Genomic DNA, 24,089 nt, shown 5'->3' on the forward strand with positions numbered 1-24,089 from the left:
CAATTGAACAGCTTGAAGCAAGCATGCTTTGCCTCATAATTAGAGTACTATTCAAAGAAGACTTTACACCGATTTAATCGGCTGAGTCAGGATCGGATATTTAGCATTTTATGCAAAATCGGTGATGCAGCATCTTGTGTCTTGCTCACGACATTCACTGATGTGTGACATGTTCACTGCATGCCGGGCTAAGATATCTTGTTGGCCCTTGAATGCTCTGAACCAATGGCAGGACAGTTTTTTCATGTTGAGGAAAAAAAAAACGTAGGCATCTGTATTGTATCGACATCGGCCGCTACTGCAAAGCTGGGTATCGGAATCGGTATCTGGGGCCAAAAAAACGGTATCGGAACAACACTAATGGAAACCCAACTATTGATCGGCTCTGCGAAATAAGTCAATAGATATTATATTTAGTATTTATCAACGTGTTCTGGGTCGTCCCCAGGGCCTCCCGCTGGTAGGACATGCCCGGAACACCTCTCGAGGGCGGTGTCCAGGGAGCCTCCGAACTAGATGCCCGAGCCACCTCAACTGGGTCCTCTCCACGCGGAGAAGCAGCGGCTCGACCCTGAGTCTCTCCCGGATGACCGAGCTTCTCACCCTATATCTAAGGGAGAGCCCGGACACCCTACGGAGAAACTCATTTTGGCCGCTTGTATCCGGGATCTTGTTCTTTCGGTCACAACCCACAGCTCGTGACCATAGGTGAGGGTAGGAACGTAGATCGACCGGTAAATCGAGAGCTTTGCCTTTTGGCACAGCTCCTTCTTCACCACCTCGGGCCGATACAGAGCCCGCATCACTGCAGACACTGCACCGATCCACTTGTCGATCTCCCGCTCCCTCCTGCCCAACTCTGCACTGCAGAATCTCCTCCCCAACCCGGAGAGAGCACGCCACCCTTTTCCGACTGAGGACCATGGCCTCGGATTTGGAGCTGCTTGATGCTCATCCCAACCGCTTCACACTCTGCTCCAGTGAGAGTTGGAGATCACGACTTGATGAAGCCAACAGCACCACATCATCTGCAAAAAGCAAAGATGCTATACTGAGGCTACCAAACCGGACCCCTCAACGCTCACCTAGAAATACTGTCCATAAAAGCTATGAACAGAATCTGTGACAAAGGGCAGCCTTGGCGGAGTCCAACCCTCATTGGGAACAAATTCGTCCAAACTCTGACATCGGTCGGCGCAGTCAAACGCCTTCTCCAAATCCACAAAACACATGTAGATCGGTTGGGCGAACTCCCATGCACCCTCGAGGACCCTGCCGAGGGTGTAGAGCTGGTCCACTGTTCCACGGCCGGGACAAAAACCACACTGCTCCTCCTGAATCCGAAATTCGACTTCCAGACGCACCCTCCTTTCCAGTATCCCTGAATAGACCTTACCAGGGAGGCTGAGGAGTGTGAGCCCTCTTTAGTTGGAGCACACCCTCCGGTCCCCCTTCTTAAAAAGGGGGACCACCACCCCTGGTCTACCAATCCAGAGGCACTGTCCCCGAAGTCCACGTGATGTTGTAGAGGGGTGTCAACCACGACAGGCCCACAACATCCAGAGCCTTTAGGAACTCCGGGCGAATCGCATCCACCCCCGGGGCCTTGTCACCGAGGAGCTTTCCAACCACCTCAGTGACTTTGTCCTCAGAGATAGGAAAGCCCACTTCAAAGTCCCCAGACTCAACTTCCTCAAAGGAAGACGTGTTGGTGGAATTGAGATATTCGAAGTATTCTCCCCACCCACTTACGACGTCCCGAGTCGAGGTCAGCAGCACCCCATCTCCACTATACACAGTGTTAATGGTGCACTGCTTTCCTCTCCTGAGACGCCGGATAGTGGACCAAAATTTCCTCAAAGCCGTCCGGAAGTCATTTTCCATGGCCTCACCGAACTCCTCCCATGCCCGAGTTTTTGCCCCAGCGACCGCTGAAGCAGCATTCCGCTTGGCCAGCCAGTACCTGTCAGCTGCCTCCGGAATCCCACAGGCCAAAAAGGCCCAACAGGACTCCTTCTTCAGCTTGACGGCATTCCTTACCACTGGTGTCCACCAGCGAGTTCGAGGATTGCCGCCGCGACAGGCACCGACCACCTTACGGCCACAGCTCTGATCGGCCGCCTCGACAATGGAGGCGCGGAACATGGTCCATTCGGACTCAATGTCTTGGGGATGTCAAGGGAGAAGTTCTGCCGGAAGTGGGCGTTGAAACTGACAGCTCCGCCGGGGTCCCCGCCTTTGGCTGCCGCCCAGCTCACTATGCACACGACCCCTTTGGCCCCTCCCACCTGTGGTGAGCCCATGTGCAGTGTAATTTCCCTTATTAATTTGAATATTAAAATAAGAATCTCAACTTCAGTACACATCCCTTTCATGTGCTGTTTATGCATCAGCATACAGCCCTATGAAAACCTGTTCTTATTATCATCCTCCCCTTTTCTTCTGCCTATCTGTGATGAACAGCAAAGTCACAAACGGGGAGTCCAATTTCCAAGAAGATCCCGCAGCACACCTGCGTATTATCTTGTGAAAAATACATTGAAAACACACACAGAGCAGGTCTTTGTGTGTGCGCGCACATGTGGTTTTATGCTTTTGAAAATAGCGTCACACAGAGGAACACACGCAGTTTGATTGATAGCATTTGGTTGTAAAATATGTGTGACCAAGCGAGCCTCTTGAGTCACACTCATCAAACTGCTTGGACGTTTTGTTTTAATAATCAATGCTAATTTCACTGGACAGGATATGATGAAGTTGTTCTCGTTCCATCCAACCAGTTCCACTTCCTCGCTGATGATATTCCCTCAGAAATTGCATGCGAATAAATTATGGACACTGTCACTTAATCAAAATCCCAAAGAAAGTAATTAATGACGAACTATAAAGATGGTTACTCCATTACAGAATGGATTACCAACCCCCCCTACCACAAATTCTTGCCTATAATGCCCCCTAGGTGTGAGAAGTAGTATGACATCAGTTTAGTCATCCCAGGCTAATAGAACATTTTGTTAGAATTTATTGGATGGCACTGCTATTTAGTCCAATAAAAAAATTACAAAGAAAACTGGCAAGCTTTCCTATTAACATGAACGTAATTGCTTTGTTTTGACCATTCATACTCAAACTGATGATCGCATGTGATTGAGTTTCTTTGATGGATTACAGGGAATATTTGCAGTCAATTTCGGTATATATTCGGTAGATGCCATGGAAAATAATTTAAACTGTTTTGATTAAGCAAAATAATGTAGATCGGAGGACTTGCATACCATGTTGTGTAGTTCTGCTTCACATAACTTGACATCTTGTCTTTCTTTAGAGAGCCTGGCTGCAAGTAGTGCTGTAATTGCTGTAATGTTTTGTGCACTCAGTGGAGACGCCCACAGTGTTTGAGAGCGGAGATAATGGCTTGATTTTTTACAATTTTGCAACCTCATTTTATATACGTCACAATGTTCTGTTAAATTTAGCGGGGTTGTTAGCAACACTGCGTTCATTTTCCATTTATATGGACTTTAATTATTCTGTCAGTTAAAGTTTATTATAGGGCTGTTAAAGTGTTAACTAATTAATTAATTACAAAATATCTCATTAATTATGTATTAACGTAGATTAATCAAACGATTAATTTTGACCACAGATGATCCTTCAGCTGACAGCAGATACGTTAAAGGTAGCACAGGTTGTGTTTGAACAATAAACATAACTACATGCATTAAAGTAAAGCATTCAATACATGTTTGTGTATGGCATTCAGAATATTTGTTCATGTCAAACTATCGGGGTTTTTTTTTTCATTTTAAATGATGCAAGTAATTAACTGATTAGAAAAACAGGATGAGCGTGTGCAGTGGATCGAACATTTTTGAAGACGTCCCCATAACATTAAATGTCGAAAGAATTAACACAGAACAGGTGCTCTTTAAACTTGGCGGGCAAAAAATGTTGATAAAAAAACTTTTTACTTAAGCGATTAATCGTGATTAATCAAAATTCTAAGATGTGATTCGTCTGATTAAGAAATGTAATCGTCTGACAGCTCTAGTTGATTATGCTCAGTCTAGTGCTGTCACTATCGAATGTTTTAGAATCAATTAATCTATTGATTATCCACCAGTGATTGGTGTTTATTTCGTACTTGGTATTCGTGTGAGTGATCAATAAAAAGGGGGATTGATGTTGTACTATGTTAACGGTTTGGTAATTGTTTTCCAAAGTAAAAACAGATGTTAGCAAATGTCTTATTTTGATTAAATGATCTTTGTGCAGTTTGTCACTTTTTTTTTTTCTTGCGACTGCCACCTCTGGCCCAAAGCGTAACTACAGCATCCCAACTGTGGAAAATAAGCAGCTCAAGCGTGCACTGTTGTACCCTAGCTAACACCACAGGCTAATGCCATTACAACACCACATGTCCGCTTCTCCGCGGGGATGCGCTTAACGTCACCCCCCCCCCCCCCCAAAATAAACTGTGGAGTGTGCGGGTCTGCACACTCTACTATAAAAGGACGATAAAAGCTGATAGGTGCAGTCAGACTAAAACAGTCAGGGCTCTTTGTACTCATCTGGGCATTGGTGGAGCATGCATGATGTAGAAAAAGCTTTAACATTACCTTTTTAAACTGCACAATGCATCTTTAAACAGAAGATTATCAGTCTTCTTAAAGAAGGACTTACAGAAATCAGTGAACAATTACTTTTGACATGCTGAAATCTGAGGATTTTGACCATTTAAAATTTTAAAAAATGGCTCCAAACGATTACCTGATTATTAAAATAGTTGATTAATCTGATAATCAATTACTTGTCGATTAATCGATTAATTCTGACAGCTCTAGCTCAGTTCCTGTGTGAATGTTTGTGATTATTTGTTTAGTATGTTAATCATTCATACAATGCCATTATTTTGTGTACTTTTTTTTCCTTTTACTTTGTCTGCAGAAATAGTTGCAGACCTTTTGTCATAATTAGTTGTAATACTCAGATCTCAGACAGCCAGTCAGCCTTGCGGACATGGCGCATCAGTCATTTTAAAGTGTCGGGACTTGCCAGACATTCTTTGGTTCTGTTTTGGAAACGAAAATCAAGGTTTTCGTGTCAAAGCTTCACTGCGAACATTGAACCGCCATGTCTGCTTTTCATTTTGTCAAAGCTTCATGATTGTTCTGTGGTAATGAGACACAGTCCCTTCAAATCAATAGCTTCCAACCAAAAATAATCTAAATAACTAACTAAAGTGTGTCTTGGAAAATGTTTAGTAGTGGTCTCTGCGTATTACACAGTAAAATGTTGGCGTCGTCTGTTTTGGGGGAAGGCCCCCACACTGTCTCTCTCTTTTTTTTTTCTTTTTTTTTTACAATCTAATAATTGAACTGGCAGTGGAAGAGGAGTAGTATATGTGTATGGCATAATGGGGTGAGGGTGGATTTGTTTATTGAAGCCTGAAGGATGACTTGGTTTTCTTTGCCTCTCGCTTCATAAATGTCATTTGTGTTTGTGTACAACCCCCACCGACATAAACCTGTCTCCGCACCGGTCAGTCTCTCTTGAAAACGGGGCCGACCTCTACAGTAGCCGACGCAGGACAACAGACAGATATGATCACCCTTAAATGTCTGCTTCTGGTTGTCCAGCTTGCATCGTCTAAGCCAGTGGTTCTTAAACTTTTTACTCCAAGTACCGCCTCAAAAAAATACTTGGTTTTCCAATACCATCATAATGACCAACATTCAAATACATCTGCGCAGTAAGTAGCATTCATCAATAACAAGGCAGAGGTTTTATTCCTAAATTGTATATTCAGTATTATTGTAAGACACTGTAACATTATGCACAATTTGATTATTAATGCTGGGTTTAAATAAAGGTATTTATTCAGTATGTACAGTGATTATTCAGTTACGATATGTTTTAAAAACAATAAGTGTACCAAAATAAATGTTTATTCTAATATGAAATCCCAATGTATGCTACTAAATTGAAATAAAACTGAACCGTGCTTAACAAATGTACTGTACTGGAACTGGATTAAGAACATGTTTAAGCCACTGTAGCATGGTGTACAGTTAAATTCAGTGATTCTTTCACATACCACCAGAGGGAGCCCTCTTACTTGTCGTGGCACCAATTTTGCACTTTGGCTACATTGACACTGCAGGCAAATGCGACCCAAAACATTTTTTTTTTGCCCAAAAGTGACCTGTATCTGACTTTGTTTTTATGTCTGTCTAAACAGCTCAATTGCAATTATTTTTTTCAAATCCGACCATGGTCACTTTCATATGTCGTCCTAGAATAGAATTTTTGCAATACGGCCTCAGTCGGCGAGGTCGCATATATCCGACCTATATGTCATTGAAGGTCCAATATGCGCTCAGGAGATGAACATGAATGTGCAAAGCTGTTTTGAGTAACGGTTGTGACTTTTTATATTTTACTTTAGGTTTAATCCCACTTGAAAAATTAAGCATAAAGTTGACATTTGTGGTGATATTAGTCATTTGGCTATGCAGGCAGTTCATTTATTACACGCGGCAATGGTGTGACGTCAACTTTAGACGTCTCCATGAAATGAGACCGAAAAACCTCGGCTCAATTCCCTAAATATTATTTCTACCTCCTCCCCCATCACTTCTTTGTAGTTATGAGATGATAAAAAGATCGGTCCGTGGACCTGACACGCTGGACCATACGTATTACTTTTGTAAACGCAACGTTGTGACTTGTCGTCTCTTCTTCTGCCTTTGCGGACGCATATGGTTCACACAGCAGACAGACTGATGTCCCAATCGATATGTAATGTGAACGATTACACACACAAAATCGATTTGACCCAAAAATCCAAATTGAGCATTAAGACCTGCAGTGTGTATGTAGTCGTTGATAAATCCTCCCAATTTGACATTGAAGGAACCATGCAACAAGAGCGTAGCTGTGTCCTCATGGAAATCATATAAGCAGTTCTGATGATTTCTAGGAATTTCTATACTAAAATGTTTTTTAATCTAGTCTTGTCTATTAAGCACAATGTATTGTGGCTAGAAAACCAAAGCTCACAGAAATGCTTGGGGGCAGTCGATGAATGGGAAAATTGATCATTGCCAACGGCCTCTCAAAATATCAATTCTCTCTCCTTATTGTCCGTTTCTTCTGCTTTGTGACCATCTCTTTATTCCGAGTTTCTGTGGTTCAATAAAAAATAATGTGGTACAGTGTATGTGGAGCCTCAAAACCCGATAATGGGTCACAATTTTTCTATCGCCCTGATCTGATCGATGTGCGTCATTTGATTCCTTTGCGTGCGTCGGAGTTGCTGACTACTTTTTTTTTTGTGTGTGTTGGTCCTTTTCTGTCTAGGCCTGTCGCAAACAAATGGTGTTAAAATCGATTATACGATTGATTATTCTATCGATTACTTGATTTTCCTCACTTGCTTTAAGATGTGACCATATCAACAATCAATTCTACATAATCGACATAATCCTGAAAAGTCCATCCATTCATTATAAATCATGCCCATCCCCAATGCTTACTGTCCCTGTCTCTCTCTCTCCAGACATCCAAGGATGCTCATCAAAACAGGCCTTGTGGACGCTCACCTTTATTGCATGAAAAAAGCAGTGGTGGACTTTCTGACAGACAACAAGTGAGTTCATCCACGCCTTATAAAATCAAAAGCATGATGTTCCCTGTGTAACTGACAGAATTTTCTTCTCAAGCAAGTTGAAATATTCCACTTTTAACTCTTTTACCGCCAAAAACGTTTAATGATGTATACTAAAATCCAAAAGAATGCCGCCAAAAACGTTAATTGGCGTTAACTGTTTTTTTCTCTCAATGGGCAGTGGAACGAACGTCTGTGCAGCGCTGCCTTCTCATTGGGTTTGTAAAATACCAAAACACCCACTAACTATGGCCAGCAGATGGCAGCATTGTATCTCTTTTCAATGGATTCCCGGTAGCATGGAATTACACTGAAACATGACGGATATGATGAAATTTGTTGAACGTTTTCAAGGATGACGTGAATGACACATTAAATCTAATTCACAGAGCGTCACTAAACAAAAAATATTAGTGTCAAAGTCACTGTTGTCCAGAAAATGTATTTTTTCACAAAAAGCTTATTTTTTCCTTGTTTCAATTTTCGCTCAATGTCACTCAAATTACCTATTTTCAAATGGTGATTATTAAAGAACTGAATAAAATACAAACGTACTTTTTTTTTCACAATGAAAGAATGGAACGCTATCTTTCATGTGTATGTAGTCGGAGCACACACTATTCTGTTTGCCTTGAAAGATGAGTTAAAATGCTCGAAATCGGCGAGCACTGTCGGGGTTGTTTTTTTGGATAACGTTTGGCAAAAAAGAATTAACTTAACAGACTGTGATGCAAAACACTGCCCTGACTCGAGCGTGCATTCGCCGCTTAATCTGTAGCAAATGTTAAAGAGGGTTACGTAGTGTGCGAGGCTTTGAAAGGTCCTGTTAGCATGGTATTCTACCAAGGTGTTAATTTGTTTTACAACGTGTCACTGAGGCAGGCTGTAAGGCCTTTAGCCTGTGAAGTGGAGCGGTGTCACCTGGCCGCCCACCGCTTCACACCAGTGGCTAGACAGCACCGAAATTCGGAGCGGTTTGGCCTCCGTGGTGTAAATGTGCATTCACGAGGTGTCATTATTGAACTAAAATCAACCCGTTTTATTTTACTCCACTGTGTGATGATAATGGAAAACTTTTTTTGTGGTCTCGTTTGTGTGTAAGCTGTTCAACTTTTAACATTCCTGATTATTTCTGGATGTTGTTCAAATTCCATCATAGGTCTAATAGCGATTCAGTTTGGTGATTTCCAAAGTAAACGGGCTCCATACTGCTGTTAAGTTGGAAATTTAGAAAAATAACAACAGCAAGTATGGACATTTACCAGAAATTGGTAAGCTGCTTGTAGTCACAGCAAACATCACTCGAGGAATTCATCCTTTGACCACTCGGCCAAAAGACACAAGTTCAATGAAATTCCAGCAGCCAAACACTTTTTGCACCAGCTTCACGAAACAAAATCTTGTCTCTCTCGACCCACTGCAGTTCCAACACTAATCTCATGTGGCCAAGTAATTTAAATAAAGCAATAATTTGTCATGTTTCACATCTTCATATGCAGTCGCTATATATATTTTTGTTATTTGAGTGTCTGGGCTCCTCTCGTTCTCCCTTTCCCTTGCTCCGCGTTCCTCCTCCCTTCCCTCCAGAAGACATGGACACAGTAACTGTTGTTTTTCTCCTGTCATTCACATGGAAATTCTAATCTCCCCTTTAAAAGAAAAGTAAGGGAGAGGGTGAACAGGGGTGCAGGGTGTTGGATAGGAACACCGAGCACAGCAGTGTTGTGCATAGGGGATAAAAAAAAAAAAAAAATTACCTCCGTGATTCATCCTCATGAAAGTCATCTGAGATTTATTCATATCTTATTTGAAAAATGCTCCAAGGCAGCTATTTATTTTAAAAGTTGAGCTGCAATACTTTTACAAACCTTGGAAAGCTCTAAAGATGGATGTTTATGTTAAAGATGATGTTACATAGGAATAATGTTGTCAGCAAAAGCACTTAAAGTAAATTTAACTTCACAAAGATAAATAAAAATAAAAAAAAGTAGTGTCTACTCCTTTACCTTAACTTTTTCCAATCGTGAAATCCTTGCTTTACATTATTGCTAATCTAGCGCTCCTCCTCTTGACTGCAGATCCATTTCATCAGTTCGTGGCGAGCTAGTGCCATATTTGGTGCGCAAGCAGTTTTCCAAAGCAAGGAGCAGTCCAATATCCAAAGATGACACTGATGAGCAGAGCCAGAAGAAGAGTGACAACTCTACAAACAATGGTTAGCATCACACGCACACCAAGACCAAGTTTCCTATTAATGCAAGGCCATTTGCTCTAAATGAACTCTGAACTGAATATCCTCTCCTGTATTAACAGATGTTTGAAATTAATTGTGTGCATACTTGGTCTTGTTTGCATTTATGAACATGTTTATATAACTGTCTCTGTCTTGATATCACATTTCATCATCTAGTGGAGTGGATGTTTACTGCAGATTGAGGCGGCTGTCTTGGGAAAATAACACTGAATGTTGTTTCGCCATTAAAAAGGCCGCCTAATAAATGAATAATATTAGGAATGTAACCATTCACTCAAGCCGCAATTCAATTTTCGTGTGTGTAGTTGATATAAATGTAAATGTGTACATACGTATACAATTGTGTGAGCGTGTGTATAATTGTGTGTAGTCTAAAACAGAAGAAAACAATGACTAAATTTGTGTGAATACAGACTAAGGGGAAAAGTAAAAATCCACATTTGCATTACGAAATGACTTGTACAACAAGAAATATGGTGGTGCCTGCGAGTGCTGTTGTGGTACCGTTCTATTTTTAACACTGACTAACTCCTGGAATTTATTGAAGCTCTCATGAAGCAGAGGCAATTGACTCCTGACGATGCCAACGAGGCACAGCGAAAGTTGAATGAACTAGAAACAATCATATTTAACACATTACCCACCAAAATGGCACTGCCAAGTAACGAAAAACAATGAGCGTTACCTCTTAAGGAGACACACAGAAACGCACCGACATGGAACTAAAGTTTAGTTCCCCCCAGTCTTTCTGGTTGATTCTTTTAATTTTTTTTTACATTGATGCATATTTTAAACGGTTAACATCGATATTAAATTGATTTTCGATGTATTGTTACGTCCCTCTATGTACATGCCAAGTGACGTTTTCTGCCCCCACTGCACAACAGTGCCCGTTTTATAGCACTGCTCCGACATGTAGTGCAATTTACGCTAGCCATGGCAAGTTTCTTGAAACAAAATCAGTTCATGATAAACCTGAAGGTCTGCTTACTACGACCTTTGATGAAAACTAAGCCTGGGAAAAGTATGCGGATGGCTACCCTGGAACTCAGTGCAGCCTTTTGGATACACGTTACCTGGATTTGCATGAACGCCTGCTCTAGGAGTTCGGTATTTTCTTCAGTGGCGCTTGTCGCAAGCCTTCCGCTGTGTGGCCTAGAATATATCAAGTTTACGCTATCCAAGCTAATGGTAAACTGTCATAAAACTCAAATACAGTTGGTACCGGAAAACTTTTTGCAACAGTGCGCCAACGTCAACTGAGCCATGGGTAAAGCTTAAATGCTAAATGCTGACGGCCTCACATCTGTCCAGATGATAACAAAAAGGAAATGGAATAAATGAAGTGCATAGTGACTTTTGGGGCCCCAAATCTGTCTTTTCAAAATGTTGCTCTTCTGTTTCAATTTCCACCGTCGTCCATTTATGCAGCAACTGAATTGGTCCTGAATTAATAGTGCTTACTTGATGGTCCAATTCCTTCCGCTCAGCCCTACCGTGTTCGATCGTTCGATCCAGAAAAGTCTTTGTCTCGTATTTCAAGTTTCATCACCAACTGCTGCTTCTCCTGTCTCTCCTCCCAGAGCTTCTCATCTCATCGCGCGACGATCGCCTCCTCCAGCTGGCCCAGGAGCGCTCCTGCTGGAACGACCATCACGGGGACATGAGCGAGGCGTACCACGGGGGTAACCTCCGCTGCTACGTGCACATCATGGACCAAGGCCTCTGCTACCGCGTCAACACCATCGCCGCTTACATCGAGGCGAACCGCCTGGTAAGCTGACGGCCCTCTGATGATAAGATAAACATTTCATATGTTCTTAATTAATCCCGCTGGCTTTTTTTTTTTTTTTTCCTGTCTTTATGCAAGGTTCCCAAGCTTTTGTTTGAAGAGCCAGCAGTCCACTCTTCTGCCGTCATTTCAGAAAGATGTCAGGTTTGTGTCAGCGCTGCTCGCTTCAACATTTTGTCTTGTGTTTCCTGGTCAATGGGGGTTGTGCTAATTCTCCTCAGATGGTCAGATGATCTCAGAGTTTATATTAGACTTTGATGAGGATTACACATGTGCGTGTGCGTGTGACCGAGTAACGTCTCTGCGCACTGTCATCTTCTCAGATGGGATCCGACAGCATGATTGGGGCTCTGTGTCAGATCGCGGATAAGACTTCAATAAAGAGGTCCACTATTGGAAGCTCCACCACTGTTAAGGAGAAGGTCAGAGTGACCAACTCCATCATCATGCACGGGGTTACCGTAGAAGAAGGGTGAGAACAAGCACACGTGTGCACACACACACACACAAACACACACTCATTTTTTTTGGCATTGAAGTGAGCTTATAAATACACATTGAGAAAGAATTTTGCCCTCAAGGCATGTTTATGGTTTAGGTCTTAATTGTAACCTTAAATGGTTGTGCAAGATTCAGTTGGTAGATGCTTACTTTGCGTAATAATGATTTCATTTTTCTTCTTCTTGCCAAGACAATGTTAGCACCCAAAACTTCTAATTATATGCTCGTTATTTTCCACGCGTGGCCTCTAAATGCCCCTGTATCATTTACTCTCACTGTTTATAGTCGTAATATTACGAGCATAAATGCATAACAGCATTTAGATGAAGAATGTTGAGGATCGGTTCAAGGCAAAGGTTTTATTCTCTTTTTCCATATCCACCTTATTCATGAGGTCTCTAATGGGGAAACAATTCTGCTCCCGTCTTCCGCTGTTACATCCAAAATTTTGCTATTTGCTACAGCGGGTTTCGTGTCATGAAGCGGTTGATTTGAACTTTTTTATTTCCGCTTTCTAAACGATCCTAAGCTCCCGTTGCATTTGAAAAAGTCTTGCACAATTTGGGAACTTGTTGCGCCGTTGCTGTTTGTGCGAAGGAGCAGAAGAAGTTTCGATCTGTGACTAAAAAAAAACCCAAATGTTTTTGTTTTTGGGTTCGCTTGGAGCCTGGAGGGGTTGGAGGGGGTTTTGTCAAGGAGGCAAGTAAAGCCTAGTGGGCCGCCAGGCTAATAAAACGGTGGGGGGGAAACTGCTTTATGTATGACTTTATTCTCAAAACCTTATGACTAGGGATGTACCGAAATGAAAATGTTTAGCCTATACCGAAAACCGAAAATGAAAAATGCTTGGCCGAATACCGAAAAGCCGGAAAAAAATTATGCCAATTTTTACTATCATTTTACTATCCTATTATTATAAAACATTTAATTAGTACTGGCATTTTAACCAAGCACGATATAAATTGAAATGTGCCCACACCGCAGACATGTTGGTTAACAATGTCTGACGGTGCGATTGCACTTTATAGTCAATGTAGTTCGCACGGATGCGTGCGGCGCACTTAAAATCGGCACATTCACCAACGTTTAAAAATAAATACATTTGTTCGCACCAGTTAATCGGCTTTGGAAACGGACTGCAAAGTCACACACAGCATTCCTGTACATGTCCGTTGCCACCCGGAGATGGCGGTAAGTGTTTACGTGTTGATAGCAATAGCGCTAGCGTTAGCTAAAGTATTTAACACGGCCACCGGGATGCCGGTGAAAAAGTGGAAGCGTTCGGGAGCTCTTATTTAAAAAAAATTTAAAATAAAAAAAGGAAAGGAAAGGAAAGGCGCTTCGGGATGAAAAGTGTCTCACCTGTATTGCAGTACACGGCAGTTCTGTCTTTTTTCGACCAACTTAAATGTTGTACACCAAGCCACGCCCCTCTCCTCCGGTGTGCGCAATGACCCCGGGAGCTGCTGCGACCGACCGGCGCAAACTCACAAGGTGAAAAGCCAGCGAGAAGAAAGGGGGACACTCACCCCCGTGTTCGCTGTTTAATTCAAACAGACGCTTGCTTGCAGCGTTTTTTTTTTGCTTGCATCACCACAACCTATTTTGGCCATATTCTTTCAGCTTTAATTTTATTTTCGGTGGCCGAATATTTGGTGCCTCACTACTTATGACTCTATCCTCTTAACCTCTTTTTTCTTGCAGTATTACAACTTTTGTTTTTTATTAGGGGTATCAGGTGATTAAAAGTTTTAATCGTAATCGGGGAATTCCCCCAGTACAGGCTTACCAAGTAAGGGGCCGTCATTAATCGTGTGTTAAAAAAAATAGTGGCATTAAAGGAACTTTAAATTAACTCTAAATTAACGCACTAATTTTTACACCCCTATTTTTTATATAATTTGCATTCTTCTTGTAACATCATGACAGTTTCTTGCAAATTTATTCTCATAACAATACGACTTTTGTTTTGTAATTAAAAATTTCTCTTAACCTTATGCCTATTTTCGTAATATTCTTGTAGCATTTAGACTTTTGTGGAATTTCAGGTCTTTATTCTCCTAGCATTGTGCCTTTTTTCTGGTAACATTTATTCTCGTAACATTATGACGTTGGTCGTTTAACAGTATGACTTTATGTCTAATATTAGGTCTTCATTTTCGGAGCTTTGCACCTTTTTTTTCCCCCCTTGTACTAAATTCTCGTAACATTACAACGTTTTACCTAAAAGTTTAACTTTTTTCACTTTTACTATGACCAAAGTCCTCCTCCATGCCAAACTGATTGGATACCGTTGTCATCTTTGTCTTTTTAATTGCTGCATAGCTTACCATTCAATGTTAAAAATTCAACTGTTTCCAATTCAAATATGCGCAAATGGTGAATGCTGGTGTGTGTGTGTGTGTGTGTGTGTTTTAAGTCAGATGCTGTGTAAATGGGAGGTGTCACAGGTTTTGTTTTCCATGCTCCGCGGGGTCGAACAAGGCGCACTGGGCCCACAATGTGCCTATTGGTGTGCGACCAGCCAGAGGCCAGCTCCAAACAAACACGGAGCTGCTGAAGTGAAGCACACAACATCCCAATATCTCATTTGACCGCTAATTTACTTGGCCACACCAGGATTCCCACTGCTTATGGAATTTGCAGAACACTATGAACCCTTGTTACTCCACACAGTAAAATCCTGCGCCATTTAGGAAATGAGGGAGTGGAACTCTGCCGAGCACATCTGAAAAACACGTTGGGTTTACTGATATGATTTTTTTTTTCTCTTTAGATGCGTGCACATCTTCAGAGATATTCAAATACAGCATGTATGTGCCTACATTTTAACATTGCGATACATGAATTTTGAAATTGGGTAACATTACATTATTGAAACATATTTTCTCTCAACATATGAACCCAATTTATTTTTTATTTTTTTGGTACATTTCCACTTGTTATATTACAAGTTTGTCGTAAGGTTATGACTTTTTCCTCAAAACGTTGACTTTACTCATACCATACAACTTTCCTCCCATCATTTTGCAGTTTTTTCTTCTTAATAACACAAATCTCATTAACTGGAAAAATATGAGAATTTTCTTACTTTACATGGCTTTTTGGTTTTGTGTATATTACACCCTTATTTGTTTGTTTGCAGTTTATTTCCCGTAACATTAGTCTTTTATTCATTCACCAATATACTGTAACACCCCAACCCAATAATTTTGCTACTTTTTAATGCATATTATCAATTGAAAAATTCTGGATAAATACCTTAACATTATGACACTTTAAAACAGGGGTGTCAAACATACGTTCTGTGTGCCAGAACTGGCCCGTCAGGGGTCCAATCTGGCCCGTGAGGACAGAATATAAACTGCAGTTTTTCACTAAAATTAATTGTTGCTATTTTTACCCACTGGAGGGCGCATTGACAACCACTTACATGACATTCTGAAATGTCGCTGTTAGTCAGATTTGATGTAAAAATAAATAAATAAATTGCACTTAAAAAAAAAATAATAATAAATTACTCTTTAATAAAGACAATTATTAATTATAATAAACTCTTAAATAAATGGGAATATTTTCAGAATTTACATGTAATTATTTTCACACAAAAAGGGAAATATTTTAATATTATACTCATTAGACATACTGGTCTGGCCCACTTGAAATCAAATTTGGATGAAAGTGGCCCCTGAATTTGACACCCCATGGAACATAAGGAATTTTGTTTTTAATTAACAAAAATTAAGGCAAAATAATCCTGGCTGTTCACCTTTATCCAAAATTGGATGGGCTCTTTTTTGGCTTCCACAATTTTTCGGTTCACTAGTTTTTGCATAATCTTAATCGCAAACAACCAAGCACAACAAAACCTTCTCTGCCGAGGTAATGAGTGAATCAAATCACGCTGGGATCATCTGTGATGCTGCACATATTTCACTGATGTCATCATGACGCCAAGTCACTCATTCGTGCAGCTGCAACAAGAAAGCGCTTGTGCTGAAAGAAGCAGAAGCTACTGTAGAATTAACACATCGATTAATCAGCTCTCCGTTCTGGCGGAAAGGAGATTCATCTTGGCCTCCAGTCTGGATCTTTAATGCACTTATTCAAAGGGTCCGCTTCTTTTCTTACACGGGCCTTTCTCTGCGCCATCTCTCTCCTTTCCCTCCGTCGTCTTCTTAAAACCTCACGAGGACCCGAGCCAGCCAGCGTGGGGACCCTCATCACGGCCACGTAGGCCCATGCACAAAGGCATGAAAGAGTGAGAGAATGAGGGAGATGCAAAAGTAAGTGGGCAAAGCAAGCTCGACTCCGGGGAGAAAACTGCAATTCTTTCCTTTCTTTGGTTGGGGGGGGATCATAAGAAGGAAGGAGAAAGAGGGAAAGAAAGAAAGAAAGAAAGAGCCAGTATGAGCGGATTAGCAGACCCTGGCCATGTCGGCGAAACCCCTCGCATTTCTGGTTTCTTTGTTTGGAGCTGACCAGAGCTTGTTGACAAAGCGCTGCGTGTTTGGGAAGGGGGATAGTAGGGGTCAACTTTACAGGGGGGGTGGGACAGGAGGTGGGGGTTGATGAGTGTGTGTATGTGAGAGAGAGGGATGGGGTGGTCATGGCAAGGAGGAGCCCTGGTGTTAGTAATTAGTGGTGTTTCAGCTTTGAAACTTCTTTGGTGGTCTCTCGCGCTCCCTCTCTCGCAAATGTCACAAAACTGGGATTCTCGTAATCTCCAACTACCACCACCACCTCTCGCTTAAACACACACACACCGTCTTGCGCTCGTTCCTGGCTTAACCACCTGAATAAAACGGGCCAATACAAACCAGTCTGTTTGGGAGCTACAGAGGGCCAAGTGTGTGTGCGTCACTGCCCGGGCAAGACCAACATGTGTTCACCACTGGTCTCCCCAAGCTACCGAAGCACGCGCACACACATTCTCCATCGCACACATACACAGACTCCATGTTCAGCCAACACAAGACCGTCTGTGTGTCCTCTCCCAAACACATTTTATGGCTACGGTTTGGCCGAAGGCGAGCGTTCACGGTGGGTTGGCAGCGCCAGCTCAGGTGGGAGCTGCTGCGGCCCCCGCCACGTCCTAAAACACGCTCACGCAGGTGCCCGCTCTTGTTGTTCTTTAATATAAATGTTAATGTCGTGTCATTGGGCCCAGCGGGGGTGCCAGATATTGAACGTTTGCGAGCAGGTGAGCGGCGCGAACAGGCCCGACCGGCGCGGCACTACATCCGTGGCGGCGCCGGGTGGAAAAGCTGTGGTCGCACTAAGCCGCTCCCAGTATGAAGGCTTGAGTGTACGTGGGCGCGTGCACCCGAGTTTTTGAAGAATTAACGAGATCAGATCTTCTGCAGGCACTTTGGGTGAAGTGGGGAACATCATAACACCTTTTTTTACTTGGGGAATTTTTAGTACTGAGCTAAACTTCTTTTATCGGTTACGTGATTAATGGATCTCTGAGTGTTCTGAACTCCTGTTTCCATGCCAGCGTTACATTAAGCAGAAAAGCAGCCTGGAGCAGTAGCCATAGTGGCCGTGCAGCTCAACTTATCGTTGCAGTTGTTGTGTTGACTTTTTTAGACGGCAAATTCATTGACATTAAATCAACAGCGCCTCTGCTGGTTGAGGACAAGTATTGCACTCCGTTTCTCGTAATTGATACAATTAAAATTGCAGTACGGGATACGAGTTGTCATTTGTTTTTTGCTGTGAGATACAATCACATTATAGGCATTCAACTCAACTCACTCTACAAAAAGCAAGCAAATATTGAACAGTTCTACAACAAAGGCTGATAAGCCGTTTAATGCCGCTCTCAGTTGAAGTATACGGTCAAGATAAATATAAAACAAAGAGAATTACGTTATATTTAAAACAACGGCAAAACTTTGCCTCTTGCTAGCTGAATGCTAGTTATGTATTTTTGAACACAAACATTGCAGCAACACCTACACAGAAAATGTAACAGTATTTCTTTATCCTCTGACAAAAGCAACTAATATTACTGCATTTTTACTGAGTCACTTCCAGATGTTATAAACCTTTTCGTTTGCGTCTTCATCACTATATTAGACTGCCCACGGTTGCCTAGATACACAAACTGTTTTTTGTTTGTTTTTTACATTCTATGTAGATAAGTTATGCAGAGTGGTATTTTCCCTTCTTTTTTTTTTTTAAAGCACTTTTTTGGATTAATAAAATTTTAATTTATTAATGGCACTTCCATTCATTTCAATGGGGTGAAAAAACCCAAACATAATACGTTTTTAATGCTATTATACAGATGCAACATCCAGGGTAGTGTGATCTGCAGCAACGCCGTCATTGGCCGAGGCTCGGACCTCAAATACTGCCTGGTGGGAAGCGGACAACATATCGAACCCGCAGGTGAGCACCAATACACACAGTGAAAACACAAAAGGCCATAAAAACTGCAATTTTATTGTTCATGCAAGTATTTAGATGTTTTTCCTATCCAAAAGATTAATTGCCTCAATATTTAATATTTTAACAGACAGTTAATCATTTTGACAGTGATTTAGAATGCATAAATCTTTACCATCTGTCATAAGAAATTTAAAGTAAATGGTACAAAAATACCAAAAATCGTGACTAAAGAAATTTATAATTTAGTTTCCTCTTTTAAGTAAAATGTATGCGGGGGGGTCTGGAAAGTCAACCAATGAAAGACTTTTTTTTCTGTATGATCAAGCGATTGGATTTTTTTTTCTTCATTTACTTAATCCTCTTGTAGCTAAAGCTATATGGTAGTACTAGTAAGTGTGTGTGCGCATGACTGTCAGTGAATGTGTGTGTGTGTGTGTGTGTGTCACATTGATGGAGAGGTTAGAGAGCAGGGCCAGAGCAGGACCACCCGGTATTCAACAGCAGCGCCCTCCAGCCACGTCCAACGCACACATGCACGTTCAGAGAAAGAGACGCACGCTCGGGCCACAAGACGGCCGCGCCACCGAATTGCCACAACAATAGAGCGCTTCGCGACAAAACACCACTTTGACTCTTGCGTTACTTTTTATAGTCTTCATTCAAATTTAATTTGAGTTGTTGTCAACCTGTAGGAAACAACATTGCATTCATATTACAGCGTTTAATGCTGACTTATACACTTCACAAACTTGATTTATCTTCTAAATCTTTTTGCCTGATCATCTTCAATAGTACTAATGTGAAAAATTGAAATCCTGCTTCAATTTGGACAAAGTTATCACATGAAAAATATAATAGTCAAGCTTCCTCACATGGTCTAACATTGCTTTTATCCACTTCAGATGCACAGTTAAAAATAAAATGTTTCACACTTTCATTTCAGTTTGTATGACAGGCCTGTTCTATACATATCATCTATTTTTGATGAATGTCTCATTGTTTAAAGTCATTGTGCAAAAAAAAAAAAAAAAAAAAATTCCCTTTGGTGTTGTTTTTTTAAGAGCATCTGCAGAGTGTAGCAAATCAGATGTGTGTGTGTTTTGGCAGAGTTGCAACTACTGGCAAAGCACACACTTGCTAACATGATATTATCCAATGCTAGAAACCTGCTTGCATAATTGTAGTGCGTAAGCCAGGCAGCCAAAGTTCTGTCAGACAAAGACAAAGCTTCATCTTTTGTGGATTTAACGGTCTGTTGATGAAATATTTGCTTTTGTTGCATCAAGACGGTGCGCGCCGGTGTAAATCTAATCGTTTTGCACTTTTGCTTCCTGAAAGTCGGCTCAAAAGCAGCGGCACTCGATTAGGAATGTTTGCAGATTTTATTTGGGAAGCCAAACAAACAAAAATCTCCCTTAAAAAAATAAAATAATGATTCCCACAAAAAAAAGGTAGGGGAAAGTAGTATGTATAGAGAAAGGTGGCATGATAATTAGAAAGGAAGGCAGGATGGATGTGTGGTAGGTAAGAAGGATGGCAGAATGCTAAGTTTTGTACAAAGAATGGGATGGTAGCTTAGTAGGAGGAATGTAGTTTGGAAAGAATGGGTGGTAGAGTGCTAACACAAGGCGCTAGATATACAGAAAGGTTGCTTTGAAGGCAGTAGTGTTAATTTTGTCAACGGAAATTAAACAAAAATAATTTCGCCAACTCGCATTTTTCACCGGACTAAAACACTCATTAATAAACAATAACTGGGACTAAAGCAATATGCATTTTTGTCTACTTAAGACGAGATGAAAATCGACTTCACTAAATAAAAACTGGACTAAAATCTATGGACATTTTAGTTCATGAACAAAAATGAGACGACAATATGATTTTGTAAAATCCTGTCTCTGCTTATCTGTCACTAACACAAAGTGACGCCCCTCCCCTTTCAAATCTGCAGCTAGCGAGTGCAACATGCCCAAACACCGACAGGAGGTGGATTCACGGTGAACAGTTAAACGAAAAAGTAAATTACAGTGTTCCCCGCTATAACGCGGTTCACTTTTTGTGGTCTCACTGTGTCACCGATTAAAAAAACATAAATCATAAAGCTAACTACTTCGCTAATTTCATTTATTGCGGGTATTTTTTTCAACCCAGCCCCAGCGGAAAACGAAGGAACACCGGATAGTTATATTAAAATGTAACATTAATCCAACGGCTATAACATTCCAACAATAATGTTAATCCGACCGCTAACTAATGCTGGCTAATTTACTAGCTCGTAGCATGAAGCCATAGTAGCCCCTTGTTGGTACAGTATGTCAAGTTGTTTTTCATCAAAAACAATAAAGAAATTTATGAAATGTTCAACATTATCTGCAGACAAAAAATACACAGGGGTAAAACGATTGTCCTGACTAAAACAATGACAATTTTTGTTGACTAAAACTAGACGAATAAAATTGTGTTTTCTTGGACTAAAATAAAGGCTAAAATGTTAGATTTATAGTCAACTAAAAATTTACTAAATAAAATGACTACATTTAATTAAAAAATTTTTAAATGACTGATAAAATTAACACGAGAAGGTAGGTGAGATGGAAGAAAAGGAGCGAAGACAGGCTGGTCAGAACAACAGAACAAATGTAGGTAAGGTCGTTAACGTGTTGAAGTGTCGAAAGTAGCCAGGATTTCGAAAAGCAACAGAGTACAAATGAAGAACAAATTGACCGTAATGTTCAAAGGAAAGTATGGACGGTTGGAATCGAATCAAAGAGGGGTGGTAGGTAGAGAAGATTTGCGTTCCAGATAACTTTGGTGGACATCATCGCAAATGTAACTTAGCGACAGCAGCAGTGTGGGCGGATGAGTGCAGGCTGCTGAAGACATTACACACTATCAGTACTTCTAAAGCTGTGAGAAGGCAAGGGAGACCACCCAGACTTTCCCGCCACACACACGCACGCACGCACGCACGCACGCACACACATACACACACACCGCTGTCAGGTGTTGATATTAGTGCATACACACTGTACCTCTGTGCTGTGTGCTTCGAAAACACACACAAACAGTGGGTGTGTTTTGTATAATTCTACGTTGCCAGTAATGTCAATCAGTAAGCTGTCAGGCAGACTGGCTGCCTTTTGTGTGTCATGATGGGGTCATCCACCTGCGCCGTGGTGTATAAAACTAGAAGAAGAAGGAAAAAAAAAAGCAGCATTTTTGTCGTTGTGTTCTACCCCTTGAAGCAATGGACATCTGGACATAAACGATAGAACAATACATGAAAAGAGAGCTAATTAGAATGCTCAGAGGCATACTCAATATTCTTGATCCTCTGCAAAGAACAGAGAACTTTAGTGCAGTCTTCTTGTCTTTATGCTAGGTTGCCAGGTTGTACACCAGAAAGAGGAGCGCAATGTACGTTGAATTGAAGAGAAAAATAATTACATTTAAAATGTTATATTATAGAGGGTTAGGGTTATTTATCGACTGGCAGATTCAATGTTATTGACCCCCCCCCCCCCCCCCCACCCCCAAATAAGGCAAAATAATAATAATTAATTAATTTTGTTTTAGTTAAACAAATACTAAAGGACAAATTGGAAAACAGTCAATTCCTGTAATTATTAAATTTATTGTTGAAACTGTTAAGGCACCAAAAATAAGTCATTTTATTCATTAGTTGTTGTTTTTTTAAGATGAACTCATTCACTGCCATTGACGGCTACAGACGTCAAAAATTAATTTCTATTTAACATTTTTTCCCACTTTTTTTAACAAGAGTATGAAAACCTAGAAAAAAATGTTTGGTACATTTAGATTTTATATAAAATTTGTGATTAATCGTGAGTTAACTAGTGAAGTCATGCGATTAAAAAATAATAATAATTTAATCGCCTGACGTCCCTAATTTTTTATCTTTTATTTTTTATTTAAAAAAAGAAAGAAAGAAAAGAAAATAATTTAAAAACAATTTTTAGGTTTTCATACTCATACAAAATGTTAAACTAATAGAAACAGTTCAAATGAATTTTTGACGTCTACAGCGGTCAATGGCAGTAAATGAGTTAATCAGTTACGAGAATTTTTTTCTTACAAATATCAGAATTGCCCCCCTCCCCCAAAAAAACATATCAGTCGGGCCCAAGTCGTTACTAGTGTCCATATTATTACTTATGTGTACGCGTACCTTTAAAGGGGTGTGGCCTTCACTCCTACGACGGTCCATCTGAAACTCACCCGTAAATAAATTTTTGCTCCCAAACACCAACGAAAAATCAACCAAAAGGCATTTCGTAACTGACCAATTGTTACGAGGAGGCGCTCATATGTCAATATAAGCATGTGTATGGGTTACAGACAAGTCATCGCAATAAATCGAGCAGCCTCACACAGTCCCGGTGTCCCACGCCCCATTTGTCTTCCCATCCACACAGCTGAGGAAAAATCCGTTTGTGAAGAGATTCCTTCACACTAGAAGCCGCTTGGCGTGAATGGAACATTATTCTCCTTCACCGTTTGCTTTGGATCGGACCAGATGTTGAGGCTCGGATGGAGGCGTGCAAAGCGGCTGCAGGCAGACGTACTTTCAGGCATCATCTGTTTCCTTTGTGAGGTTCAGGTAGCAGGCAGCATGAGCTAAGTCTTGCCACGCGGGACTCGTCTCCGAAGCATTCAAAAGCATGGGAAACGACAAATTAGGATTTGTTTTTGCATTGTCAGCAGGATGTAAAATTCGTAAAGCCTTAAACGTCTCCTGTTATGTTAGCATTAGCGTCTGTGCTTTCCTTAAAAAGGGGAAGAAGTCATGGTCATTTTTTTTTTCAATATGTTCTGTGGCCCCCACTAATCTAAACACAGCATTGGGATTAATATAGATTTGTGGAATATGAATTAAGTGGCAAAATGATTCATCTCGGGGTGCGGCCATTTTGCCACTCGCTGTCGACGGAACATTTGTTTTGAGGTTTTTTTTTTTCATTTAAAAAAAGACATATCTTTCGGATATGCAAATCAGTTACGTTTAGTATGATTTCTTCCGATTCTTTGCTTTCACCAGATATGGAAAAAATATATCCAAATATCAGCTCAGTCAACCTCACTAAATACATTTAAAACTAAATTCAAAACGTGTTTATAAGCCAAAGTCACTAAACAGATTTGTTGGTAACAGACTGTTTATTTTATTTTAATTTAATTTAATTTAATTAATGCAGTGACTTTCTTTTTTTTTATATATTATATTACATTATTATTAGGGGTGGCAGGTAATTTAGTTTTTTAATTGTAATTAATCGCATGACTAATAGTTAACTCACGATTAATCGCACATTTCATATCTGTTCTAAATGTACAATAAAATATTTTTTCTGTTTTCAAACTCTTGTTAACATAAAAGTGAGAAAAATGTGTCTGCATCTTAGTCTTTGATAATTATTTCATAATAGTTCATAAAATTAAAAAAAATTACTGTA

General features: G+C 40.7%; 1 protein-coding gene and 1 pseudogene across 2 annotated transcripts in view; both read left to right on the forward strand.

Moving 5' to 3' along the window:
* Positions 1 to 24,089, forward strand: part of eif2b3 (eukaryotic translation initiation factor 2B, subunit 3 gamma) — a 59,049-nt gene that overhangs the window by 18,488 nt on the left and 16,472 nt on the right. For both annotated transcript variants that reach the window (XR_015094656.1, XM_086074381.1), the window contains exons 6-11: positions 7,562 to 7,651; positions 9,748 to 9,884; positions 11,507 to 11,697; positions 11,794 to 11,859; positions 12,039 to 12,187; positions 18,512 to 18,615. Coding sequence is in view for 1 of the 2 variants with exons in the window: in XM_086074381.1 (XP_085930507.1) it covers positions 7,562 to 7,651; positions 9,748 to 9,884; positions 11,507 to 11,697; positions 11,794 to 11,859; positions 12,039 to 12,187; positions 18,512 to 18,615 (737 nt within the window). In the remaining variant the exon portion in view is untranslated. The remainder of the gene's footprint in view (positions 1 to 7,561; positions 7,652 to 9,747; positions 9,885 to 11,506; positions 11,698 to 11,793; positions 11,860 to 12,038; positions 12,188 to 18,511; positions 18,616 to 24,089) is intronic.
* On the forward strand, positions 468 to 5,653 carry LOC147180478 (uncharacterized; annotated as a pseudogene).

Source organism: Leptonotus elevatus, chromosome 1, assembly GCF_054856555.1.
Source record: "Leptonotus elevatus isolate MCC_2025b chromosome 1, RoL_Lele_1.0, whole genome shotgun sequence".
NCBI lineage: Eukaryota > Metazoa > Chordata > Actinopteri > Syngnathiformes > Syngnathidae > Leptonotus > Leptonotus elevatus.